The sequence below is a fragment of the Nesoenas mayeri genome (genome assembly GCF_963082525.1).
Source record: "Nesoenas mayeri genome assembly, chromosome: 2".
In the NCBI taxonomy this organism is placed as follows: domain Eukaryota; kingdom Metazoa; phylum Chordata; class Aves; order Columbiformes; family Columbidae; genus Nesoenas; species Nesoenas mayeri.
Genome location: NC_137543.1, coordinates 25882481 through 25909377, shown reverse-complemented (window position 1 = coordinate 25909377; position 26897 = coordinate 25882481). Strand labels below are relative to the sequence as shown.

At 40.2% G+C, this 26897-nt stretch overlaps 1 protein-coding gene across 2 annotated transcripts; it reads left to right on the top strand.

The window, feature by feature from the left end:
* Positions 1 to 1549: 1549 nt before the first annotated feature.
* INTS8 (integrator complex subunit 8) lies at positions 1550 to 26755 on the top strand. 2 transcript variants are annotated; one of them, XM_080339087.1, is made up of 27 exons: positions 1550 to 1754; positions 3216 to 3390; positions 6249 to 6389; positions 7190 to 7261; positions 8208 to 8259; positions 9247 to 9429; positions 9822 to 9929; positions 10609 to 10764; positions 11227 to 11327; positions 12721 to 12862; positions 13932 to 14002; positions 14141 to 14316; positions 15207 to 15340; positions 15952 to 16062; positions 16719 to 16920; positions 17360 to 17481; positions 18503 to 18687; positions 20168 to 20201; positions 20876 to 20932; positions 21016 to 21077; positions 22195 to 22313; positions 24057 to 24160; positions 24969 to 25019; positions 25734 to 25807; positions 25889 to 25953; positions 26057 to 26100; positions 26387 to 26694. In XM_080339087.1, exons 1-27 carry the CDS (start codon positions 1625 to 1627, stop codon positions 26501 to 26503), a joined length of 2988 nt encoding a protein of 995 aa, XP_080195213.1. In that variant the 5' UTR covers positions 1550 to 1624; the 3' UTR covers positions 26504 to 26694. The 2 variants fall into 2 exon arrangements, with proteins under 2 accessions (XP_080195213.1, XP_080195214.1); XM_080339088.1 differs by lacking the exon at positions 24969 to 25019 and having other exon boundaries at positions 26387 to 26755.
* The last annotated feature ends 142 nt before the right edge of the window (positions 26756 to 26897 follow it).

Here is a 26897-nt window from a genome sequence, read left to right as displayed (position 1 = left end):
AGCCTCACACAGCTGGGCATTGATTGTTCTAACAAAGTCATACCAAAAAAAAAAAAAAAAAAGGCTGTATTAACTTATAGCTTAATGTAAATTTTCCCTCCTTTCTAAAGATACATGGTCTTGTAAGAAATTACAAAATCTCTTACATCCAAGCGTATTACCTATGTTGTGCTGCAAATTAAAACTGGTGAGCCCCAGAACTTCAGTAAGGCGACTGTTCAGAGTCTTGAACTCTATGACATCTTTGTGAACTCCATAGCATTTTATTGCTCTTTATTAAGTTGCCTCTTCTGAACTTGGTATCAAATTGAAAAATGTGCTACAAGTAGTGCTGACAGGCTGTGATCTCCTAGAGGATTATTTTGTAATTCGTATTCTGAAACTGAACATTTTACATATGGATGCATTCAACAATAACTCTGGAAAGTTAAAGTTATTTTCCCTCAAGTAACTGAAGACACAAAGTAACACGTACAACAGAAGGTAACAAAGTGCATTGCAGTCAGGACATGTCCTGTTCTTCTGTCTCCATGGAAGGTGGGAAAGATGTCTTCCTGGGTCACTTACAGTGAAACGCAGAATGTTTATGTCTGGCCTACACAGTTAGATGGACTGAGACAGGGCCACACTGGCACTAATTTGTTGCAGTATCCACTGTTTTTCTTGCTGTGGAAATTGTGGCTGTTGAGTAGATGAGCAGCCATCCTGTAGGAAAGGAAAAACAGCCCAATCACAGCAATGACGGGCAAAAGAGATTCGCATTGTGTCATTGGAAACTTGCTGTGCAGCCTTTGTGAACTCTTTTCTTGGCAAAATATTTCAGAAATTCAGGCAAATGACTGAGATAGTTACAAGCTTCTGCTAGTCATCCTGCTTCTGCCCCAGACTTCAACATCCTAGGAATGGGGATATCTGAAAAGCTTGGGAACCAGCCCCCGGCTTGTTGCAGCTCGAGTGGCACAGGCAGACACGAGCGCTGTAGATGTGGACATATCAGTGACAGCACAAGCTGATGCTGAAAGGAGGGAGCTGCTTCTGCCACTGGATTTGAATCTGCCCTTCTTTGCCTTTTGCTCGGGCACTGAGGTGCGCGGGGGCAGCAGGACGGGAGGCTTCGGCTTTTACCCCCGGCTGAGCTGCCGCATCCCCCTCTGGCCGCTGGGAGCGCCCAGCTCTGCGCGCTCCCTTCCTGCCCTCCAGATAACTGCTAGTCGTCCCAAACTAAAACATGTATTAACCGTTACCCAATTAAACAGCAGCAGCGGGAGAGGAGGGAGCGACAAGGCCAGCGGGAAGCTACGAATCCGTCAGCTCCTGCTGTGAGTGTGGGAGGGGAGCGTGATGTTCCCGCCCTCTCCGTGGTGGGCGGGGCCTCGACCACGGGACCGGCCCCGCGCGGTCCTATGGACTGGGTCTCCGCGTCCAGGGGGTGGGGCCTCACGTAGCCCCGCCTCCCGCGCTGCCCTATCGACCGGGGTTCCGCGCCGAAGGGCGGAGTCACGTTTCCCCCCGCCGGAGCGAGGGGGCGGTGGCCAGCGGCCATCTTGTTGCCACCGCCTGCGCCGGGGGAGGGCGCGACTTGTGCGGCCGCTTGCGGGGGGCGCCCCCGGGGCGAGCGGCAGCCATGAGCGCGGAAGCGGCGGACCGGGAAGCCGCCACCTCCAGCCGGCCCTGCACGCCGCCGCAGACCTCCTGGTTCGAGTTCCTGCTGGAGGAGGCGCTGCTGGAGCAGCACCTGCAGAAACCCTCTCCCGGTGCGTGCGGCGCGGCCCCGCTGACGGCCGCCGCCCCTCGGCTTCGGGCGCCGCCTGGCGTCGCTCCTGGCTCCTCACGGGCTGCGGGGAGGAAACCCTGGCTCGATTCCCCGCGAGCCCCTTCCCCCGCCGCTGCGGCCTGCAGCTCGGCCGCTGCCTGCCCGGGCCTGCTGCTGGCGCCGCCTCCCGCCCGCCCTCCCTCGCCCGTCCTTCGTGCCCGCCTCCGGCTTCCCCGCGGGAGGCGTCGCGGGGTTTGCTGCCCCGCGCTGGTGACGCGCTGACGGGCGAGGCCCCGCCCGAAGGGGAGGGTTGACCGCGGAGGGGCCGCCGGGGTGTGTGGGGGGTGTCAGGCCCTGAGGGCGTCTGGCCACAGCTGTGCAGAGTCAGCGCAGGCTGCAATGTACTTGTCTCTTTCTACCTTATATTTCTTATTTAGTAACTTGCATTTCTATACTTTTTCCTCTGTGGTGGATCATTTTTGCATGTGTGAATTTTGTTTGTGGAAATGTTACCAGTTGTTAATTTTTACAACATGAAGTGCTGTTTGTAAAAAAAAATTCATTACAATTTGCAGCTGTTTTTCTCCCATTATAGTCTTTCTAGGGCCAGGAACTGGAGTCCTCCGGAGTTCAGTGCTGAAATTGCTTTGTATTGTTACACTTGGAATGAAGAGAAACCTAGTCTGATGTATTATAAGAAAATTACTATATTTAAAAGTATTTGATCTTTTCACAATCATAAACAAGAATCATCTTTTTCAGCACATGAATTCTACAAGCAAGTGAAGGGAACAGGAAAACCTGGGGCAGTTTTAGCTCTACAAAAAGTAGATTTAAGCATAGTCAGGCTATATATTTTGTGTTTAGATCTTATACTGCTATTTTGCAATTAAAAATAATAATTAATACTAGTCTTATGTTTCACCAAGTTCAGTGAGAGTTTAATAGTTAGGATTTGGCTTCAGATTTTGAAAACTGCTAAAAGGTACTGGAAGACTGTCTTATTGTAAGGGAGACGCTTGGGGGCTTTCTTTTTTTTAATCAGTCTGAAAGCATCTTCCAAACATGTTCAGAAGTACCAGCAGTTGCTTGTAAATATATTTTAAAATACAGAGGAGAATTACAAGATAGTATATATTTTTACAACAGCTAACTTGTGATTTCAATAAGCAGCATTTATTTTCTCTAGATGGAAGTAGTGAAACATAATTAATACAAAGTAGTGTAAATAAATCATGTATGAGAGTGTGTTTACCATGCCCAAGTAAACATGACAGTTAAACGGAGATATGTTTATAGTCTTATTTAATGCAGGATAGGGAAACCTTTTGGGATTAGGATCTGCCAGGTGACAATGTCAGTTGTATAAATGACAGTGAGGTAAGATCCGTGTTCATAGCTGCAACAAGAAATTAATTTTTGGGCTTGCAAAGAATTTGAGGAGTGGCTGTGTTTTTTGCAGATCCACCACCTGTACAGCTGATTGTCCAGTTCTTGGAACAAGCTTCAAAACCATCAGTGAATGAGCAGAACCAAGTCCAGCCACCACCTGATAACAAAAGAAACCGTATTTTGAAACTTCTTGCTCTTAAAGTTGCTGCTCATCTGAAGTGGGATTTGGATGTATTAGAGAAAAGGTATAGTCTGTACATCTTCATGCTGAAATTACTGAATTGAAAGGGCTTAAGATCTTTATTTTAACAAATGGAAATCTTTCTTGCTCCCTTTTCTGACAGTATCTTTCTTACATTAAGAAGAGTCTTGAGTGTAACAACTGAAATCACATTTAATTTAATCTGTGAGTTAGAAGAAGGTTTTGGTAAAAGCAATGTCTGCAAACAAATCAATACTGGTTATAATTAATTTAGAGAGAAAGAATAGTGGGTCTTAGGCATTAAGATGAGTACATCTAAACTGCATAAAGGTTTAGGTTTTAGGTTACGTTTTCTTTGGTGACAGTACTGTCTTAAGTTTCCACATTCTGACATGCTTGAAGTTGGAGGTCTTGCTCCAGTTTTGTTGCTGTAAAACTCTCCATATATCTGTGAACTAGATCACTGAACTGTTTGAAGCAGGCAAAATCCACAGTTGCATATTTTCTTTGAATTATTTGAACCCAAATAATTTCAGCTGCTGAATGATTTAATGAGGTAGAACAGTTGGGAACTTCCTTACTCTGACAGTGTAAGCACATTAGGGAACTGCACTGTAGCATCCTAAAAGCTTAGGGGGGCAATACTTGCCCCAATTGTAACTTGCATAAAATCACAGAATCATTTAGGTTGGACAACACCTTTAAGGTCATTGAGTTCAACTGTTAACCTAACATTACCAAGTCTACCACTAAACCATGTCCCTAAGTGCCACATCTACACATCTTTTAAACACCTCCAGGGATGGTGACTCCACCACTTCCCTGGGCAGCCTGTTCCAATGCCTGACAACCCTTTCCGTGAAGAAATTTCTCCTAATATCCAATCTGAACCTCCCCTGGCACAGCCTGAGGCCATTTTCTCCCATCCTGTTGCTTGTTACTTGGGAGAAGAAACCAAAACCCTCCATGCTACAACTTCCTTTCAGGTAGTTGTAGACAGTGATAAGATCTCCCCTCAGCCTCCTTTTCTCCAGGCTAAACAGCTCCAGCTCCCTCAGTCACTCCTCATCAGACTTGTGCTCCAGACCCTCTACCAGCTTCATTGCCCTTCTCTGAACTCTCCAGCACCTCAATGTCTGTCTTGTAGTGAGGGGCCCAAACGTGAACACAGGGTTCAAGGTAGGGCCTTGCCAGTGCTGAGTGCAGGAGGACGATCACTTCTCTGGTCCTGCTGGCCACACTATTTCTAATACAAGCCAGGATGCTCTTGGCCTTCTTGTCCACTTGGGCACACTGCTGGCTCATGTTCAGCTGGCTGCTGACCAACACTCCCAGGTACTTAATATTTTTGTCATCTCTTAAACTGTGTCATATTTGTCTGCCTTAGTGAAGTGTTGTGAGGTGATATTACTGCTTGCCAATATATCTTTACAAGATACTGCAGACAATGAATAGAAACCTTTATTGTGGTTGGTTGTGAAAATATTGTATGGAAAACAGCATCTGGTATACAATACTTTATACATATATACTTTAGCTTTTAAAGCAGATGTATGTGAATGTGAACAAGAGGGCTTTTTTTTTTCTTTTTTTTGCCTGCTTCTCTTGCAGGAGGAGTTTATACTGACATTTGTGGTGTATTTTCTGGCAGTTAGTACCTTTATGTCTTAAAATGCATTTGTAATCCTGATTCAATAATCAACCCTGCTGCTTGACATTATTTGACTTATTCTGGGTTTTGATAGGATTGTTTTGTCCATCTGTGGTGTTTTTCTTGAAAGAGAACCTATCTGAAGTCATTTCAACTACTAATTTAGCATCTCTAGATAGTAGTTAAGAGTTCCTGTTCTGTTAGCTTGTGAAGCCTAAGATTGTTCTTAATTAAGAAACATGCTTTTTTTCTTTAACTGATTATACCAAAGGTTCAGTCATGTTAGTTAAAAAGGAATAAAATAACAGCTTAAACCCAATTTTTTTTCTAAAACTTCTGCTGTTATAAACAGTTGAATGGTGTTCTACTTTTGCCAATGAAAACAAGATTCCTGGACCTCACATAGTAAAAACAGTGTTTGTTAGTTTAAAATGATGGCTTGATAACAGACCTGGAGTCTGATAGTACACAAGACCTAAAATTTGTTAAACAGGAATTTAGCTTGGTTGCCAGAAGTGTGGTTTCACTGGTTGTTTTCAATGGTGGTTGCAAAGAATGAAATTTTTTCACAAGGTCAAAGGTACTTTTACAGTAGCTGAGCTCTTCTAATTTCAGGTAACATCTAAATTAGTAATAGTGTTTCAGTTGTGTTAAATTGTACCTCAAAAGCTTGGAGTAATGCAGTTCAGCCTGTGTGCCTCCTCCTTTTATCCAGGAAGGTTCTGTCCCAGCTAATTATATTTTACATAATACTGCTTGCAGTGCTCTCTTCCAGTTCCTAGTCTTCACTGTTTGCTGGTGGATGCTGCAGAAAGGGAGATAAGATGTGATAGCACAGAGAGATGTTCCCTTTACGTGAGTGAAATTCCATTTGCCATGGAAATGTTGTTTACCTTCTGGAAGTATGATCTGGGACTGCTTTGAGAAGGTTTTGTTAGTTGGGACCTGCTGTTGTAGGTGATTGGATTATTCTCAGGATGCTTCTGTGTGGATTAACAGTGGTGCACAGTAGTACAGCTGTCACAGCAACCTTCCACTTGGGCTTAGGCTGCTTTACATACCTGATCTAGATTGTCATCTGATACAGAGCAGTTCATTATGCTAAATAAACATACTACCCTTACTTCCATGGCATGTTAAGTAATCATATAGTACTGAACAGTAATGTATATTACTTAAACATTCCAGATTTAGGATTACTATATGAAATACTTGATTTTTTTTTTTCTTTTCTTTTTTTTTCCTGATAGCTTGTCCGTCCCTGTATTGAACATGCTACTGAATGAACTTCTGTGTATCAGCAAAGTTCCCCCCGGAACTAAACACGTGGATGTAGACCTGTCCAGCTTACCCCCAACCACTGCAATGGCAATACTACTCTACAACAGATGGTAAACTACTTTAAACCTATAAAGTCGTGACAGAACAAAACAATGTTTTCTTCTATCTATAATGCTTGTACATAGAAGGAGAAAGAATCTCAAAGTAATAACAACTTTGAGATCTGTAGGTAGGTTATAGTGAGGAGCTGAGTCTGAAAAGCAATTTACAGCTGGTTTTGTTCCCTAAAAAATAGTCAAGGTAGTGGTTTTAACTGTCACCTAATAAAGATAAAAATCTAGCTGTCTTTTGGCTTTTTATGGACATAAGAGCATTTCTTAAATACTGTATGTGCTCTTGAGCAGAGGATCTATCATTTCAGATGCATTCTACTATGAGGATAAACTGATACTTTTAAGAGGTGTGTAATCTGCTTATTACATTTCTGAGGCTAATATCACAGAATCACAGAATTGACTGGGTTGGAAAAGACCTCAGAGATCATCGAGTCCAACCCTTGGTCCAACTCTAGTCTGTTTACTAGATCATGGCACTAAGTGCCATGTCCAACCTCACTTTAAAAACCTCCAGGGACGGCGAGTCCACCACCTCCCTGGGCAGGCTGTTCCAATGCCTGACTACTCTCTCTGTAAAGAATTTCTTCCTAATATCCAGCCTAAATTTCCCCTGGCAGAGTTTAAGCCCATGCCCCCTTGTCCTATTGCTGACTGCCTGGGAGAAGAGACCAATCCCCACCTGGCTATAACTTCCCTTCAGATAGTTATAGAGAGTGATGAGGTCACCTCTGAGCCTCCTCTTCTCCAGACTAAACAACTAATATGTTCTTTGCTTCATTTTCTCCTCTACATAGGGCCATAAGGACCATTGTTCAAAGCAGTTTTCCTGTAAAACAAGTGAAACCCGGTCCACCTCAGTTAAATGTGTAAGTTACAAGTATAATTCGTTTGGACTTCTTGTGTATTTTGTAATCAGAAATTTAATTTCTCTTTTAATATGTTACAGTCTTGCTGACTTTGTAGAGGCGTGAAAAATCATGGGAGAAAGGGAGATGACAATTTGCCTGGGTAGAATGCTTATCCTCTAGTTTAAACAGGGTGCATTTCTTACATCCTGTTTTAACTTAACAGTAGCTTGGTTAATACAGTTGTTTTATTATACCATTTTTCTGCATTATGTAAGATAAACTGAGAAACAATTCTTTTGCTTCAGTAGGCAATAAACTGTAATTTAAAGTCAATATTCGTTTTGCATTCTGGAAGTGGTGTGGCCTTAGTTACAACCTGTCCTTGGAATTGACTTTTATGTTACAAATTTATCTGATAAAGCTGGGAATATCTCAGTGGTACTTTTCATGTATTAGGCCATACGTGTTTGAGAGAGTCTCTTTAACTGTGTTGATTAAAAATACTCTTCCTCCTGCTCATTTTACTATAAATCTGGTGTTGTCCTATATGTATCAAAATTCTGTATGGGGACATAACTTTTATTTTTTTACACAAACACATGAACACAGTTCTGCGTCTGACACATGTTCGAGAAGATTTAAATAGTGAAGTTTCAAGAAACTTGAGGCTGTAGAAGCTAGTATCTTCATGATAGTTCTGCTAATCTTAACAATCTGATTTTTAAAGAAAAAAGCAACTAAAACTTTCCAACTTCTGTTTTATTGAACCACATTCTCATCCAGAACTAATTATATCTGTATTTCAGATGTAGATAAGAGCAGTCAGTGGTCCTGCATAATGATGTTTAAAATATAATTAGGCAAAACTTACTAGAAGTGAATTGTTGTGATGTAGAGTGTGAAGTAAAACGACATGCAGGTTTCCTTTTTAATTGAAATCTTTACCTCTTCTTTCATTTTCCAGGATGAACCAGATGCAGCAAGAAAAGGAACTGACTGAAAATATTTTGAAAGTGGTGAGATTTTTTTCCCCGTCTTATTTTTGCTTGAATTTATGTGTAAATATGAATGGACAGGAAATATACAAGTGCATCACAGTTTTGTTGGATTCAGTAGTTCATATTGTATTTGTCACTTTCAGTATTTGCTACATTTCCACTGTATGTGTTTTGGACAGTGTTGTCTCTGCACTGCGCATAGTATGGAATTTATTTTGTATGATTAAAGTATTTTCAACAGCCCATCCTTGGAGCCATATGAATTGAGCAAACCCCTGCAAAATCAGTGTGTGATTAGTAATTAAGACCATACCATGCTTAAGCTGCAAAATCATATGGCAGTGAAATTCAACACTTAAAACATTTTGGTTTTAAAGGCTTTAGTAGCTGAGTGTTTTCTGTATGTAGCTTTCAACAGAATGCTAGTTGTGCCTACTGTTCCACTTTGAGAGAAGCAAGAAAGAGGAAAAACAAACCCTCTACTTAAGTAGCCTAGATCATTTTCCTACTCTTGTACTACTTGGAATCAGTTAAATAATTTGTATTATACATTTTCTACAATTTTTTACTTTTTCATATATTTTAAAATAGCTGAGCATGAGTGATGGTTAACTCTTTTACTAATTCATTAACATTTTTGAAAAAATCTTGCTGTTCACTTGGAAGCTGGTTTTGTTTCAGCTGCCAAATAATAACTCAGAATTTACAGTCTGACCCTTGTGTGACTTAATGGTCCAAACATGGACAAAAACATGTGGGTGAAACAGAGGAAAATGGTTTGTTTCACTTAGAAGTAAGGGTTTGATCCTGTTTCTCAGAGAAATCACAAGTGTCTATATTGTACAAGAAATGCAAGGGTATACTCTTCATAGCAATAAGATGGGTGTATGAGGACTTTTATTTACTATCCTTTCACTGTACTGTTACATTTCTAGTGTTAATTCAAGCCAGAGCTGAACTCAGAACCAAGAGGTTAATTTTTTCAATGCATTTTAACTATTACAGTTGAAAGAGCAGGCTGCTGATTCCATTCTGGTCCTAGAAGGAGCACTGAAATTAAACAAAGATCTTTATGTCCACACTATAAGAACTCTGGATTTATTAGCCATGGAGCCTGGTATGGTGAATGGAGAAACGGAGAGTTCCACAGCTGGACTGAAAATCACTGCAGAGGAGATAGAGTGCCAGGTAGCTTACATTCTATAATAAGGCTTTAATTTGTATTTATGTCTTTAGACAAAGTGTTAGAACTTCTTCTAACACTGCAAATATTGTTACTTCCCCATCTGGAGTAAACCATTATATGTTAAGGACAGCTTATTGCACTGTTCTTAATGAGCATGTGGAAATCATTCTGTACTGTTGTAAAGCCTGTGCAGAATTACTCGTACTGAGATCGCAGTTAAAGAGGAAACAATTGTTGTACATGGGGAAAGATAGGCAGTGTATGTCATCAGTCATTAGCTAAAACTAGGAATAGCTTAAAGTACATGCGAAGTTGGAGCTGAAATACTTAATCTTGACCTTAAACGTTATATAAATTTCCAAGATAATGTGTTTTGTATCAATGCTGTTTACAGGTTTGCTATGATTTGGGTGCAATCTACTTTCAACAAGGATCTACAAATGCAGCTGTTCATGAAAATGCTAAAGAAAAGTTTTTCAGAACAAAGGAGTTGATTGCAAAGGTAATTGGTGTTTTATTAGCATGTATGTTCAACTCCTCTTAAAAAAAGTGCCTAAATTATTGCTTCCTTTAGCAACTTAATACTGTTAATGGTACACATGGTCTTTAAAGAAACTTCATGGGTTTTTGACAGCAGTTTTTGGTTTTTTCACATTGTACCTTGTTTAACATTATATTAATCAGCTGCAGTATATTGCTTCTTTGTTCTAAATTTTGTAATGAATATTCTCTTACACAAATTTTATTGATGAACAAAATGCAAAACTAATATCTCTGGTGCTAATATTATCAGTACATTCTGTGTCCATTGTGGTATTTTGGTTGTGGTGATGTGGTGAAGCATACATCACTTTCTTTTTTCCTTTCCCTTGGAAATCAGATTGTCTGACCTTTTAAAAAATACAGCATTTTAATTTACAACCGAGGTATGCTTTTTTAAAATCTTGCTTCACATTTATATTCCAAAAACTGCAAAACTCACAATTTAAATAGACAAAACATGGTCTAAGCTGTCAAGAGCACATATAAAAGTATGCCATTAAAAAGGAAGTGTGTACATACACATTCTTTTGTTGTTTTGCTGTTACTTGGGGAAATTGTGAGTCTCTTTGTGTTTCTAATTTAAGCCTATATTTAATAATATTTTGGCCTCTAAGATTTTATTAACTATTCATTTTCAGAATGGTTCATCATCACTTCATTTTACCATTGATGAAGAGCGCTTAGCTGGTTACTGTCAAGCTTGTGGAGTTCTTACCTCATCTTCTGATGATGCATCTCAACAGGCAACTCCTTATAGTCAAATCCATAGCTGTATGAAATCTGGCAACTATCAGGTAGGGTGCTTAAATCAACCCACATATGTCTGAGGATTTCTTTATCATTCCATGTGGATGATTCCACCTGAACTGATAGGGATTTTAATAAATGTAAGTGTTCCAGTTAACTATTAAAACACATATATAGGAATGTAACATAATCTGATATGTATATTAGATTAAAATATCTTGGATTACATACAATGTAATTCCTACTAGCTGATGTATGGAAATTTCTGGTAGAATCCAGCTTTTTGAGTTTCTGGGAATGCTGCTGTTGATATGTGCAATTTTGGTTTTATTCTTTGATATTAAAGAACGTTTTTGTTGTTTGGTCCCTTTCTGGCTGTTTAATGAATATTAGTATTACATATGGGTGCAAACTGCTTCCATTTGTTTGATAATTTTTTCCATAAAAGATTACTTTATCTGTATCTCTTGCATTATCCATTGACTATTCCAACTGTGTTTGTATTATAGGACTTAGTGAAGATATTTCTTGAAGATAATCGAACCCTTAGTTTACCTGTTCAGTTCAGGCAGTCGGTGCTAAGAGAACTCTTCCAAAAAGCTCAACAAGGGTGAGACATTAAATAATTATATGTTTGATGATGATGAAAAGTAATATTAATAAGTTTTATGTTTTTCTTGGAAAGTATACAACATCTTCTGCCAACAACTTATATCCAAGAAACTTCAGCCTTTATTTCTGTTAGCAATATTCTAAACTACACTTTTCAACTGAAGAGGTGTGTTGTGATGTATCTCACTGTGGCCATATATGGGGAAAAGTGTAATGAGTATTAACACTTACATAAATAAATCAGTAAAGTCATAATTGATCATATATATACACGAGTATGACTAATTTAATGCCTCTTCAGAGGTCTTCTAAAGCTTGAAGTCAAAACTGGTCAGATTAATAATACCAAGCAGTGATATTGTAGCAGCCATGTACTTCATTGGGAGTGTGGTTACCTGTGATTAGGAGCCTTGTGCACTGTTGAACTAGCCCAGGGCTGAAGGACTAGTATGGTATATTTGTAATAAGCAAACCAATTATAATTAGGAGAAATAATTAGGAACATTACAAGGGCAACTTGTGGATGGCTCCCAACAGAGATGTGCTGAGCCCATGGCTGTGTCCAAAATTCAGCCTTCTGTGGAGCTTAGGCACTTGAATCAGGGCTATATGGAAAGCAGCTCCATGTAATCATGATAATAATTCTTCTCTGAAGGGCAGATGCCTACAAGTATTTCAGCTGAAGAAGTAAGAGAGGCTCAGTTTTACAAACATGTGTGAGGAAAAAGTATTGATGGTGACAGCCTGTTGTCAAAGAGCTAAATACTCACTGAATTCAGCTTTCCCTTCAGCCAGAGAGGAATCAAGTAACCATCTCTTAGAAGAGGATCTTAGAGCCTGTACCTTAGCACTGTGTAGGGCTGTTGTCATCTCTTGGTACTACTGATACAGAGCACCTTCAGTGATGAGTACTAGACAGAGAAGGAGGGAGGAGTGTGACTTTGAAATCTAGTTAAGACACACAGAGAAGGGTTAAGAGAAAGAAGCCATAGGTTCTGGTTATTTGTTTTTATTTTTGTCCAATGATTGTGTATTCTGAGATGCATAAATATTCCTGAAGTCTTTTGGACTGTTAGCCATGCTCAGGGCATGCTTGCCAAGAAGTGATGCACCTTTGTATTGGTCGCACTGCTCTAATTGAAGTTCCAGTGATGCTCAGGCTGAAATTATAATGAAGCCTGTGTGTGTGTGAAACAGAGCTGCAGACAGGGAGGAAATTTGCTTTTTAAAGAAAGGGAGCTTCTGGGTAAACTGGAATAAGGTTTTGCAGAGTGCAATCAAAGGCATGTGCTTCAAACTTGTCTTGGGATCTAGCACCTGGAGCTTTGCTGTGATACCAACTCTGTGTTTGTCAGGGAAGTTCTGTGATCTTTGGTTTTGTGTTCATGCAGGAATGATGCTCTGAATGAAGTTTGTTTCAAAGTCTGCGTGTGCAACACAGTCTGCGATGTGTTGCAGGGTGAAATAATTGATATTCAATTTTGTCTACTGTTCCTGAAACCCAGCAAAGAGAAAATAGACTTTCTCCTTGAGGTAAGAAATTATCTGAAATTAGAAGGGGGAAAAGGTGTTTAGTGAGATACCTCTTTCCCCATATAATTGTATTATTGTTGCAAGTAATGCTCAAATTTCTGAAGCAGAGAAAAATACTTTATAAGGTAACTTCTCAAACTTAATTCAAGTTCTTTGCAGTTAGTACAATTACACTCTATGTAATCAGTTTTGGATCTATGCTGATAGCTCCATTTCCATCTGTTGGGGAGGAACCAATGTTGACTTGTTGCTTCAGTTTGGATTTGAAATTGCTGCAATTCCTGACATCCTTAAATTATATAGAGATATTGTTGAATAGTTGTTTTCAAAGAACAAAGAAACAAATTCTTCAGAACAGAGAAATATACTAGAAAAAGAAATATCTGTTGAAGAGGACCACTTTCCCTTACCAGCTTTCTTGTAACAGTTAGCATGTCATGAAATGATCCTGAGTTACTGTGTGTGGAAGATTTAAACTGTTGCCCTCAATGAAGCATTTTAGGAAATTATTATTGCTCAAACTGAACTTACTCCCTCTGTTGCTTTGCTGCTATTTTCATATCTTCTTTGCTTAATTTGAGCTCTGTCTTTTGCTTTTCTATTCAAGCATGTGGCAAAAAATTGACTGACAGTGCTCTGTACTTCAGAGCCACTAAAAGCTGTTACATCAACTGCTCATATTAGGATTTAAACACACTTCTCAAAAAATTACTGCAAGCTGGTATTTAAATTCAAATATCTAGTTATCTTTCAACTATTGCTTTTTTGGTAAAAAAAAATCAAATACTGTGGCACTTGGTGTCAGCACACCTAAATATCAGAGGAGTGGGAAAAAGGAATGCGAATGGTGTGAGGTAAGGTCAGTTGTCTGAAACAGCCTGTCTTGTGTACAGGTTGGAAGAAACCCAGTCCATCTGTGATGGCTACAGTGTTTATCAGGTAACTTTGTTGCTTCCCTTGGGAGAGAGGGTTACTGCCTGATACTAATTGAGTCAGAAAACTGGGCAGTAACACTAAATATTTTAAGAGTTTTAAGGGGCTGCTTAATTATTTACTTCTTTCTTCCCAGGTTTGTTCAAGATCAATAGACTTGGAAAATGCTTCCGAAGCATTGAAGAGAAGAATGGCAGCATTTCTCAAGTATGTGCCTGTATTAAGATAACATGAATTTACACTTTGTAAGCAATGCCATATAGCACAGTAAATGTTTAGAGAACTTATAACTGGCAAAATAAGCAGCTTCTTTCTACTCATATATTGACTTTTTTATTTGTTTAGAAACTTGTGTTTGGGTTTGGAAGATCTTCAGCTTGTCTTTATGATATCATCTCATGAGCTGTTCATAAAACTGCTGAAAGATGATGAACGGAAGCTGCTCATTGATCAGATGCGAAAGAGATCTCCTCGAATCAACCTATGCACAAAACCTGTGACTTCTTTTTATGATATCCCAGGTAATTTTCACAGCATTTCCATTAACTTATATGCAGGCCTTGCCTGTTTCCACACTTGAGATTATTATGTGCGGGTCTGTTCTCAGAAAAAGTTTGAAGATAATGTTTTTAGAGAGAATACTTCCCATTTTTAGTTAGTGAATGTTCTACTTGTTCAAGAAAGTGGCCGTTATTTGCTTGTATGTTGCTTGTGTCTCAGCCTAGTATGATAGATGTGCTCAAATGAACATGTCCTAGCTGACCAAGTGAAATAGAGGTGTGGTGATTGGTATGAAACAAATCTGGCTGTGGTGACTGTTCCCACAAAGGGCTCCCTGCCCCTGGACTCACACCAGCACTCACTCATGTGAATATGTGGTGAACTGGACCAGGAGTGCTGTCTGGACGAGGTTTTACCAAAATGAAACCCAGATCTTTTTGGCAGGGTATTTCTCAGATGTAGTTGGCTGGCTGTGAAGCTGCACAAGTCAGAGCTGACATAGGAGGTGCCAGGTGGTGACTGGAGCTGGAGAGAACTTAACTTTTAGCTCTAATACAGTCTTGCATTGACTTAAGCTAGTTGTGAAAATGCATAGTTTCACTAAGGCAGGATGGGAACACTTTTTTTCTGCAGGTCTTGAACCTATTGCTGAACTGTAGCAAGGGTAGGGGATAATTTGGAGCTGCTGGTGTGAGAAAAGGGAGTGTCACAGGCAACCTTGAGGTCGAGGGGGTTGGGAAGCTGGCACAAGGTGTTTGTGGAAGGGCACAAAAAGATGTATGAGGCCTACAAAAGCATTGATGTATCTGTTGCTCTTACCATGTTATGTTTTAAATGTTATATACTTAAAGAAATGTGAGCACCCACATTAAGAAGGAATATGCTGGAGATCTGATTGCTTTTGTTCTAGCTTCAGCAAGTGTCAATATTGGCCAGCTTGAGCATCAGCTCATATTATCAGTAGATCCTTGGAGGATTCGCCAGATCTTAATTGAGTTGCATGGTATGACTTCAGAACGCCAATTCTGGACTGTTTCAAACAAGGTAATTTATTTCATGTGTTCACGAGAGCGTGGTTCATCAGACTGCAATGAACAGTAAACATTTTGTCATAGATCCTCAGTGTGATGATTTTTTTTTCCCCTCTCTCTGCATAGTAGTGGTTTAATAAGAACGATGATACATACCTAAACTCACATTCTCTATGAAAAGTATGGCAACAAAACTTTGTTTTAAAGAATTACTGATTGTGTCACAAGCTTTTTGTGTGAGAAAACAAATTTCTGTAGCTTTTGCTTTCAGTATTCTGACTAGCTGGCAATATTATTTTAGTTAAATCCCTGTAATTATAAGCTGGGAGCAGGAGAGGAGAAGTTTGTTTGGGTTTTTTTGTTAAGTAAGGATTTCTTATCTTCTCTTTTGCTCCCCTTCCCATTTATTGCATATTCAGAGTATGAACAAGTGAGGGTATCTGGCCACTTTTATCGTACTTCTAGATGAGCAATTCATTCCTTCTGATTAGACGTCAAAATTAAAGAGTTGGCATGTAGATGTCAATAATTTTCAATACTTGAGCTTTGTTTTTAATGTTTTAATCAGTGATGTGAATTCTAAAACCTGTTTCTGTGCAAATGTCCTATGTATTTCTCTCCCAGTGGGAAGTACCAAATGTTTACGGCAATGTTATTTTAGGAATCAAAGACAATCTGACTAGGGATTTGGTCTACATCCTTATGGCAAAGGGATTACACTGCTGTGCGATTAAGGTGAGCAAGTCATATGAAGTTACTGGTGAATTAGTTTGGGCAACTGAATTTTAACAACACTGAAAATACGGAAAAGAATTTAAAGACTGGGAGGTGAGGGAGATATAGTAACAAGCTTTGTGTGTCGTATAATGTTAAGTATTTCTGTCTCACAAAGTTCCGTCAGCAGAGCAAGGATAGTGGCTTTCCAGTGAGTTGGTCCTGGAGATAACTTCATTCATATAAAGCTTTGATTATGATGTACTAAATCATATTGCATCTAAACCCAGTGGTGATTTGACTTACTGCTATGAAGAGCTGTCCTTTTGGATGACTGTTTTACATGAGGGACTTTTTGCAATGTTGTTTTATTTGCCTTGTGATTGACAACACTGTAGTTTGCTAAACCACAAGGTAAAATCGAACTGTACCTAATGTGCCAGTAGTCACTTGGTTTTGCTCAAACTTCTTGGGGTTTTTTTGAAGAATCTGTAACTGTTGGAACTATTAAGCTTAGTAGCAAGTCCAAAGGACTCAAAAATGTAAGAATTAGTTGTGAGGTGCTTAAGCAATGCTGTGGAGAATGGATGTTAAGGCTGGTTCAGCCAGGATAGAGCTGAACAGTATTTAACTCTTAGTCATTATGCAATCATTAATGCATATCCTCTTTATTGCAGGATTTTGTTCATGCAAAACAGCTTTTTGCTGCTTGTTTGGAGCTCGTGACAGAGTTTTCTCCAAAACTCCGTCAAGTCATGCTGAATGAAATGCTGCTTTTGGACATCTACACTCATGAAGCTGGACCTGGCGCTTCTGGAGAGCGTCCTCCTTCTGATCTTATAAGCAGAGTCCGAGGCTATTTGGAAATGAGAGTACCAGGTAAGTATGTTGCTGTCTTCTCTGGGATGCAGTAAAGCACAAAGCTTTATAGATCTACCAGTTAGGTGTATAATTGGAAACAACATCGTAATGCCTATATGTTGCTAAACACTGACACTTTCTGTTTAGCACCACTTAAAGGAATTGAACAGGACGAACATTCCACATTTTTAGCTGAGAAGTTTTGCTCGTTGTCAAAGCAACCCACATGGTTTTGCACTACGGGGGTAATGTCAGACTGTTGTGATTGTAGGAAGCTGTTGTTGCTCCGAATTTTCAGAGGTCAAGTCTCTTGTAGGGCTAAGCAGCACATTTTTCTGTCATGGAAGATATAGAACAGAAATGGCTAGTTAGAGGGATTGGTATAGCTTGTTTTCATATAATACTGTTTTTTCTCAAGAAAAAAAAAAAAGTTAAGCAAAGAACCCCTTTTTTCCAGATATTCCTCTTCGACAAGTTATAGCTGAAGAGTGTGTTGCCTTCCTGCTAAACTGGCGTGAGAATGAGTATTTGACGATGCAAGTTCCATTACCTCTCGTTCAAACTAATCCTTATGTGAAGGTAACAAACACTCAGTCTCAAAACCTCGTCAGGCTGCAGTTGACTTTTTCCTGTTGAAGGCTTTCGTACTTTTAAAAGTGTGTACCCTTCTGTCTCAAGAGTGTTGGGTCTCGTGGCTATAATGAATGAAGTGCGATGTAGAAGGCAGCAGGGTGAAGCAACCAGTGTGTTTGATGGAGGCTGTGCGGCAAGAACACATGAAACAAACTGCGTGGTAGCCCTTGTTGCCTGCTAGCTGAGGTTGGGTCTGTGAGCATCAGGCATGTGTGGGCTGCTTGAACCCCTGTAGCACTTCCATGAAGGGCTCTCCTCTCAGCTGGAACTGAGCCTAGATTCCTGTAGGAGGTCTGAGAAGTGTGCAGATCTCAGGCTTCATGTCTGGTTGTCTTTCTGTTCCTAAGACTCTTGTTTTCAAAATGCACTTTAGTTGTTCCATTGGTGAACCCAACACCAGTGTTGAATTTCTGCCATTTTTGCAACTTTACTTTCAAAGTGGTTTTACAGCAATGTTTCTACTTCAAAGTGAGGCAGTAAAGCTGAACGCAGATTGTATTACAGGACAGATTATTTTTTTGGCTTACTCTGCCTACCTGTGGGATTTCCTAACTTCTATTTTGAGGTTCAGCTTTTTCTGTATCGCAGAGGGTGCCAGTTCCAGTTCAGATTAATTATTATATGAAAATTAAGGGAGTTCTAGGGACCTGGTCTTTGTAAAACTCTGTTTTCTGTTTTGTAGGTTTTATGTAATTTATTTGAGTGTATATCTTGTTTTATGGAGACAATAGTAATGAAATAAGCCCTAAGGAAACTAACAAAGGGGAAAAAAAAAAACCACATTGTTTAATTCCTGTCTTCCAGGTTCCTCATCAGTGTCCTCTGCTGCACAGTTTAGTCACATTGCTTTGCAGTTTGTAACTTGAAATCACTTGCTTAGCCATTTTAAATACCAATAATTCCTTTGCTGTAGTCAATACTCAGAGAAGCTGTAGTTACTATGTTTTTTCCCTCTTTCATTTCATAGCTGGGACAGTTGCTGGCTGCGACATGCAAAGAACTTCCTGGTCCCAAAGAAAGTAGACGGACAGCAAAAGACCTTTGGGAAGTTGTTGTACAAATCTGCAGTGTATCCAACCAGCACAAACGGGGGAATGATGGCAGAGTGAGTTTGATAAAACACAGGGAGTCTACACTGGGCATTATGTACAGGTGTGTTTTCTTAAATTATTCTTAAAGATGGTTTGAATTGTATATTTGACCCCCACATTGCCTTCAATAATCATCTGGATTCCGCTATTGAAGTAGGAGCAGCAATGAAAGATCTCCACTGAGTGAACAAGCTGCTTACTGGCAGCGCTGGGTATTAGCTGCGATGTGCTGAGTTTCCTTTTCTGAGAGAGAAAAGGAGCGTGTGGGATTCAGGTCACCATACAGACACCGAAGCATATATATTCATGCTCCCGTTATAATCAATATAGATCTTCCAGTGAAGTCAGTGGCATCTGGAGGGCAGTTCAGCTGGAGGTGTCTGCTTTACATTGAATACAATTGCTCTGCAGGCTCCATTGGCTGTATCAGTTATCTACTTTGATAACTGGATAAAACACCTAGATCGCAGCATAGGTGTCTAAGCTTAGCTTTAGGTTTCTGAACCTAAAACTGGATGTTATTCAGTCTTGAATTGAAATCTAGTTCAACCGAGCCCTTGGGGAGAGGGGAAGGAAGACAATGTAGTTGAGTGGAGTAATTTCACTGTCAATTTTCTAACCTCTGTCAACCTTAGCTGATTGATTGATTCAGGACTCAGATTTGTCCAGTCAATAAGTGTTTTTAGCCTGTTCTTAAGTCCAAGCCTGATTGTAAGTTGCCTGTTAGATTAAATTGTGGAATGTGTGATTATATTGAACAGTTTTCCGTCTTAAAACCTGGAAAAAAGTGCCTCTGTCAAACTGTTGACTGTTTCTTTGCCTTTCTTGAGCTAATCAGGTTAATGAGTGCCTAAATGCCAACTGCTTTTGCTTATGCTGCTGTGGGATGGGTGGAGGAGGGTACGTGCGTGCTGTAGGTTTCAGTTGTGTGCTCTGGTAAGAAAAAAGGGCGCAGTACAGATGTACGCTAGGACACTGAACCTTTTCTAACCCCTCCGCTTCAACAGTAAAGGGCAGTGACCCTGTTGTTATTATGGAAAAGAAGCAGTGCAGCCTTTTCCAAACAGGCTGTTCTTACCTGATTGTCTTACGGTGGCAGTTTCTGATGTGATATGACAGGGAAGTCAATGTGCTTTATAAATGGTTGCTGTGTACCCTCTTCTGTAAGCCTGTAGATGATTGTGGCAATGCTAGCTTGGAGAATTTCAGTACAGTTCAATTGCTTTCCTTTTTAGTCAATGGTTGACTTACTATGGAGTGATTTTTCATGCCTTTTATAGCTTGATAGCGTAACAGATACCTCTTATTTAACCTGTTTTAAATGCAAAAGTAAAACTTAACTTGCCAGTGACTGTATTAGGAGTGAATGACCTGTTTGAGTGTTTTCACTTACATACCCTGCATTTGTAAACTTAGAGGTGAAGGAATAATTTGGTGAGTTTAGAATTTGCATTACCGAATCTTGTTTCCAGTGTATTAAGTTTGCATATATTATTTGCTGTTGATGATTACTTACATGGGTATTTGTGTCCCTAATTTAGGAGTGAATTGCTTTCCTTCATCAAAAAACTTCGGGTAAGTTACAGTGGTCTTCATAATGTGTTTGCAACCAGGACTTTCTTTTGGTGTAATATTTTTCTGGACTTTTCCTATTAAATTCAGAAGATCTGGTAGCTGTACGGGTGTTTTTTTTATGGCTGAAGAACTTCTGAGTTTGCTCTACCCGCCAGACAGCAATGTGGAAGAGCTTGTGAAAAAGTGCTCCTGAATTCATGACACATCTGTTAACATTAGGAGTATATTTTGATGCATCTATCATGAAGCTCATTTGATTCCAGCTGTCATGAAGCAAAGTGTTCCTTTTGAGGGGAGAAGGAAGCTGCTACTTGCGCTGTAACTATGCAGCAGAAGTTAAGAAGAGGAGAAATTGTTTTATAGCTTGTGGGTTTTTAAATGCATAGAAAGTTGTAGTATACCTAGTTTAAGGCTAGGCAGTAGCCACAGAAACAACATAAAGAACCTAGGTAACGTTTATATCCAAAGAATTATTCAGGAAAAACAGAAGTAATTAAAGACTCCCTACAGAAACTTGCCTGCAGTATTCCTGTGTTGCAGGATTCTTAATAAAATATTGCCCCATTTTGATAAAAAACTATTTCAGAATTTCTTATATAGCTTTAAAGCTTAGGGAGGAAAGTGGAATTTTCTTACTTAATGAGAATACTCTTTTTTAATTTTCTTCTGTACAGGAACCATTGGTTTTAACCACAATATTGTCCCTGTTTGTCAAGCTTCATAATGTTCGGGTTAGTATATATCATACATATCTTATTTGGTTTTCTTGAAATGTTTGTGTCTCTAATTTCTCTTGCCATCTTTTTACTCTTAGGAAGATATTGTGAATGACATTGCAGCAGAACACATTTCCATCTGGCCCTCATCTATCCCCAAGTAAGATGATATTTAAAAATACGTTTTTCAAAACATATGCTTAATTGGTTTGTTTCCAGTTACTGTGTTAGTGTGGTTTCTGCCCTGCAAGGGCATCACTGACCCCCGTTCTGTTTGCAGACAGATTGTTCTGATTGCATGAAGGTTTTTGGTCCTAATTTGATGGTGCTGGTGGAGATGCTTTTATGAGAAACTGAGGGTTTTTTTTAGCCGTGTGCTTTACTGAGCTGTATGTAACTATGTGAACTATATAATATTTTAATACAGAATAATTAAGATTTTTCAAGGTGCATTTGAATAATTATATACTTGAACAATTATATACTTCGAATAATTATATACAAAATATTAAGTGACATGTAGTATGTATTGATTTGCTCTGGCTGGACTGAACTGTGTGTCTCCAATGACATTTAGAAGCTCTGTGGGGCTAGAACCTCACTGGTTAAGGTTCCATGTGTGCATCAACAGACATGACTCTCGTGAGAGAAGGAACGAGTGTGTAAAGCTCAGTGTGGTTAATGTGTGTTTAATTGGTCTGAATAGTCTCATGGTTACTGTTGTAGACTTTAGTGTGTATTATAGGGCCAAGCAGAAGAAAGCAGTTTTCAATCTTACCACAATTTAGCAGTAGGATGAGAAAAAACATGTTTTTAAAAATGGAGATTCCACATGAGCTTTGGGAAGGACTGCCCAAGCAATGTCCCAAACCATTCCCAGCCTTTCTTTAGAAGCTACTTCCACAAATTTCCTGAGATTGCTGTCTGTGGCCATTTATGCAGATGCTCTGATAAATTTGAAGTGGTCTCAGGTGTTGTCTTTAAACTTCTTGAAACCAAGAACATATATTCTTGCACAGAACCCTCTTATGGTGTCAGTCACAGACGAAGTCCTGACTTTTTGTGTGAGTCTGTGAAGGGTGTATTTGTTCTGTCACATTTACTGTATTGAAACAATTCAACAGTAGTCTTAGTCAACACTAAACCTTTTCTGGAATTATTTTTGTTAGATACTTAATGAAAGGTGCTTTGGACTTCATCTAAATGTAAGATAAGATTACTGTTTAAAAAGCAAAATAATCATTTAGGAATTTCTTTTTCTTCCTTTTTTGCTGTAGTTTGCAGTCAGTGGACTTCGAAGCTGTGGCAGTTACAGTAAAAGAGCTCGTCAGCTATGCATTGACTATCAACCCAAACAACCACTTCTGGTTAATTATTCAGGCAGATATTTATTTTGGTAAGTGAAACCAATGTCTGGTTTTGGCATGCATGATGGGTTACCTTGCTTCTCTGAGATTTGTCTGACATAACCCTCCTTGTATTTTGTCTTACAAGAAGAGGCTTAAGTGATGTATGAGTTTAAAATCTTTAGATGCAATAATGTAGCTGAATTTGTCTGGGAGGTTGTTGAAGCCCACAGAGAGACTGAGATTTCGATGGGCCGTGTGGACTTGCTTTTAGGGTACAGGGAACTTTACTGTAAGGGTCATTGTTAACTTCATTTTTTTAGTGGGTCTAGTTGGTCCTTAAGTGGTATAATTGTGCAAATCCCTAACATTCAAGTGTTTTAGTAAGTGAACAGGAAGTTGTGTGAATAGTGCTTGCTCTTAAATGTGGAGATCAGCTTCACCAGAGCAGAAGACAGGCAGAGTAGAGAAGATCTGTATTTTATACAGGGAAGCATCTAGGATTTGTGAAAGAGGACACATGAACTCCTGACCCAGTACTGGTTGTGATGGGAAGCTGTGTCCTCACCAGTCTCTGCCCCAGTTCTCACCCTTGCTCCTCAGCCGAGAGCAGCCAGCAGAACTGGGATGTCAAGCGTTTGGGATTCTGGGCACCAGGACGTGCACCCAGACTGCACCAGGGCAGCGGTTGCCTGGGGCAGACCTGCCCAGCCCACATGATGCTGTGCCTGGTTATTCCCCAATCTAGAGTCAGTTCCTGGGACTTACTGTATAGTGTGAGTAAAGAGTGCAGAGAGGTAGGTGCTGAAGAATGAACTTCCAGCAGATAGCCAGACAAGTATGGTACTACCCGGTGTACATGCTAGAGAAGGACCTGGCCATAGCCATCCTCAAAGGTAGTTAGTTGGGCATTTCGTAAATTATCCATTGAGACCACTGTAGTGAAATTTAGCATTTAAGCCAGATTGGTTTTTTATGGCAATAAAACAGGGTATGTGCTGTGCCTCTGCCATCGACTTGCTGGTGCTTTGTGCTATCTCAGGACACAAGGTGCATGTTTCCAAGTCTCTGTTTTTTGGACTGGAAAGACGCCTGTGATGTGCAGTAAGATGTAGTGCAGAAATTCTAGCCTGTTGCTTCCAAAGGAGACAAGTTTGTCTAGAAGATGCTTTATAACCCCTAGGGTGAGTGGAGGAGTCTTTGTCCCATGTTTAGGGCTATCACCATAGATATGGGAGAGTGATTCAGGGTTATAAACTGTCAATATTTACATACGAAGTGGAACAGCATCCCAGAAGGAGGGTGTTTGCGTAGGGAGCCTCAGAAGCTGGTACCTGAAAAAGCAACGGCTGGAGCACCCTTGCTTTTCCACTCTAAGGTTGATGGATTTAAGATCAAATACCTGAAAAATAAGTAATTCTCAGAAGGCAGAACTTTGCCTGTGTTGCTAGTTTTCCTGATTGAGTGGTTTTCTCTCACTGTTTAACCATCTCCTGTGTGGCTGTACTTTTCAAACAATGCTATGCAAGTCACTTTCATAGAATCACAGAATGGTTGGGATTGAAAGGGACCTTCAAAGCTCATCTAGTCCAACCCTCCTGCAATGAGCAGGGACATCTTCAACTACATCAGGTTGCTCAGAGCCCTGTCCAGCATGGTCTTGAATGTTTCCAGGAATTCAGCTATGAAATATATCTATCTGAGTAATTCTATAAACAATTTATCTGAGTATTAGAAATAACTGCTATATTTACTTTTAAGACCTTATTTTGTTTTGTTTTATTTTTTTCCAGCAACAAATCAGTATTCAGCAGCCCTTCACTATTATCTACAGGCAGGAGCTGTGTGCTCAGACTTCTTTATTAAGATGGTACCACCAGATGTGTACACGGACCAGGTGAGGTAACATGGCATTTAGATGTGCAAAAAATATCTCTATGGATTCTGTAAATTAGGTACCTGTGTGCTCTGCAATTTGGCGTAACAAGTAGCTTGTCACTTGCGAGTGGCTGTGAGAACCCCTTAATAATGCTGTGTTTTGGGAAGGAACCTTCAATCCTGGCCACAGTGTGTTCCAGTGACACCATGCAGTCGCTTCGACTTTTATCCAGGCATTTGTTGTGTCCATTAGGAAACCACGGTGTCACTTGTGGCCTGCATTTCGGTAGGCCTTGGGAAGCAGGCTGTCTAGACCAAGGGAAGGGTGTTATTTACATACCCTGTCCGGTTGCCACTCCTGTCATGTTCCCGTTCATACGGCAAGTGGGAGCTTCAGACCCTGCCTGGGATCCCGAATGTTCACAGCCCATGGAAGCTGTGCCTTGCGCCAGCCTGCCCTGGTGTAAGCGTCCCGGCTGGGACAGCCGTGCTGTCACCTGTCCCACAGCAGCACTGCCGCTTGCCAGCACGCGTGTGCCTCACTGTGAGTGCCCACTCGCTGTGCTGTCCCACCCAGGACAGGCCTTGCTGTGGGTGCAGGAGATAAAGGCCACAGGCTGGCTCACTGACCAGGAACATCCTGCCCTTGTGACGGCTCCGAAAGCTCATGTGCTAAAACCCAGGAATTGCTGGGAGCGGTTACGAGAGTGTAGATATTTAGCTGCTCCCTTGTATTAAAAGGAAAAAAAAATGCTGTTTGTGTTCTGATACTAGCACTTCAAAACGTATGTTTTGTTGTATGTTTGTTTGTTTTAACCATTCTGTAGGTGATAAAAAGAATGATCAAGTGTTGTTCTTTACTCAACTGTCACACCCAGGTAAGAGGTGAAACATCCCATTAAGTAAAACATTAGTCTTATAAATATTTTAGTGTTAAAAGAGGGGGAATTTTTTTTAGAAAGTAAAACCAAATCCAACTTTCCTTGTAAATGCAACCTGCAATGAAATATTTTGTTGCTACCATTGCTTCTAGGACACTGAAAGAACCCAAAGTAACAAGTAAATAAACATAGGCTTGGAAATGTTGTAAAAAGCAGAAATAGTCTGGGGTTTTTTTGCCTCATTTTTCTCTTAGGATATAGGTGTGTTTTGTCATGGTTTGTTGTTGTTTTCTTTTGGTAGAGTTGTGTGAGGGCATGGTGTCTGTGGGGTGCTGTTGGGAACCTGGCCTTTTTTTCATCATAACCACGTGTGGCCATTGCTGTTCAGTGGGATTGTTCATTCTCCAAAATTAACAAGGCTTGTATTAGGCTCTTGCTTTAAGAGCTATTTTATGCATTTAGAAACCTGGAAGCCAAGTGGGTCCCTTCAGATTTGAGTAAAAACCCTTTTTCCTTCCATTCAGCTACTACTGTTGTTGATCTTTCAGAATGAGTTGTGTATGCTGTCGAGGTTTGGGTGCTCAGCACTCACTCTGGGAACAAGCATGTGGTTGGGTCTAGAAATGGGGTGGGATTACTCAGGCGATCTGTGGAAGATTTCAGTTTGTGGGGAAATAAGGCTGTGAAAATCACCCAAGTGTTCCCTTACAGGTAGCTATCTTATGCCAGTTCCTCAGAGAAGTAGACTATAAAACTGCTTTTAAGGCACTGCAGGAACAAAACAGGTAAATGTTACAACAAAGTTTATAAATATCTATACACAATATGGGAATGCGTTAGATCATCTAACTGGTATTCTCTTTCAGTCATGATGCCATGGATTCTTACTATGAATACATCTGGGATGTCACCATCTTGGAGTATTTGACATGTATCCTTTTACTGGAATACCACTATAGAACGGTCATTCTGCATATTCATGGCTGGAAAAAGTCTGTTTGCTACCCAGGTGTCTTTTCTTGACTCACTCTCAGATCTCCACCACAAAAGAGGCGAGACAGACAAGCGGCAGATCGCAGTAAGTTAACATGGGCTGCTTTAGGGCATGGGACTTCCATAGTGTTTATTTTCCTCCCTGAAACCTCCTTTGAAAAGAATTGCCACTTCCAGTTTTAAATTTATGTAATTCTTCCCAGTGTCTGCATGCTGGTGTCAAGTTGTACGTGGAGGGTTGTGAGGTGGGGTGGCATAGCACATTACAGAAGAAAAAACCAAACATTGATCTAGTGTCTAAATAATGGCTTGTAATACACCAGCTTTACTGGAGGGGCTTTTGCCAGTGATGTCTCTGCTTTTGTTTCAAGATAAAAGCCATTGGCCAGACAGAGCTGAATGCCAGCAATCCCGAGGAAGTCCTACAGCTTGCTGCACAGAGGAGAAAAAAGAAGTTTCTTCAAGCAATGGCAAAACTTTACTTCTAGACTACTGCTGGGAGACTATTATAAACTGTAGCAGTGAAAAAAATCTTTCAAGACTTTATTATTTTAAAAATCCATTTAAATTTTTATACAACATTTACAGTCTAGTATCTTCTTAGAAATAGATGAAATCTTATAATAAACCCCTTATTTTTACAAACTGTACAGAAGGCTGGAAGCAACTTCAGCTAGTTCCACAATGGCTTGTTTGAAGAAGACATGAATTCAAGTTTGCTAAGAGCATGAGGTTAAGATGGATGTGGATAGCACCTGATGCTCTAGTGCAGCTTTGTGGACTGCTTGATGACACATACAACTTGTCCCTGGATGTGGGGCACAGGTAGGAGCATCTTGAGAGAGGAATGAGGACCATTACCCATCTTTCCCAGTACTGTCC

Coding starts and splice junctions, on each gene's coding strand:
- INTS8 (XM_080339087.1), top strand. CDS start 1,625: ATGAGCGCGGAAGCGGCGGACCGGGAAGCCGCCACCTCCAGCCGGCCC. Junction 15,341..15,951: donor TCTGGACTGTTTCAAACAAG/GTAATTTATTTC, acceptor TTTCTCTCCCAG/TGGGAAGTACCAAATGTTTA. Junction 25,808..25,888: donor GCACTGCAGGAACAAAACAG/GTAAATGTTACA, acceptor ATTCTCTTTCAG/TCATGATGCCATGGATTCTT.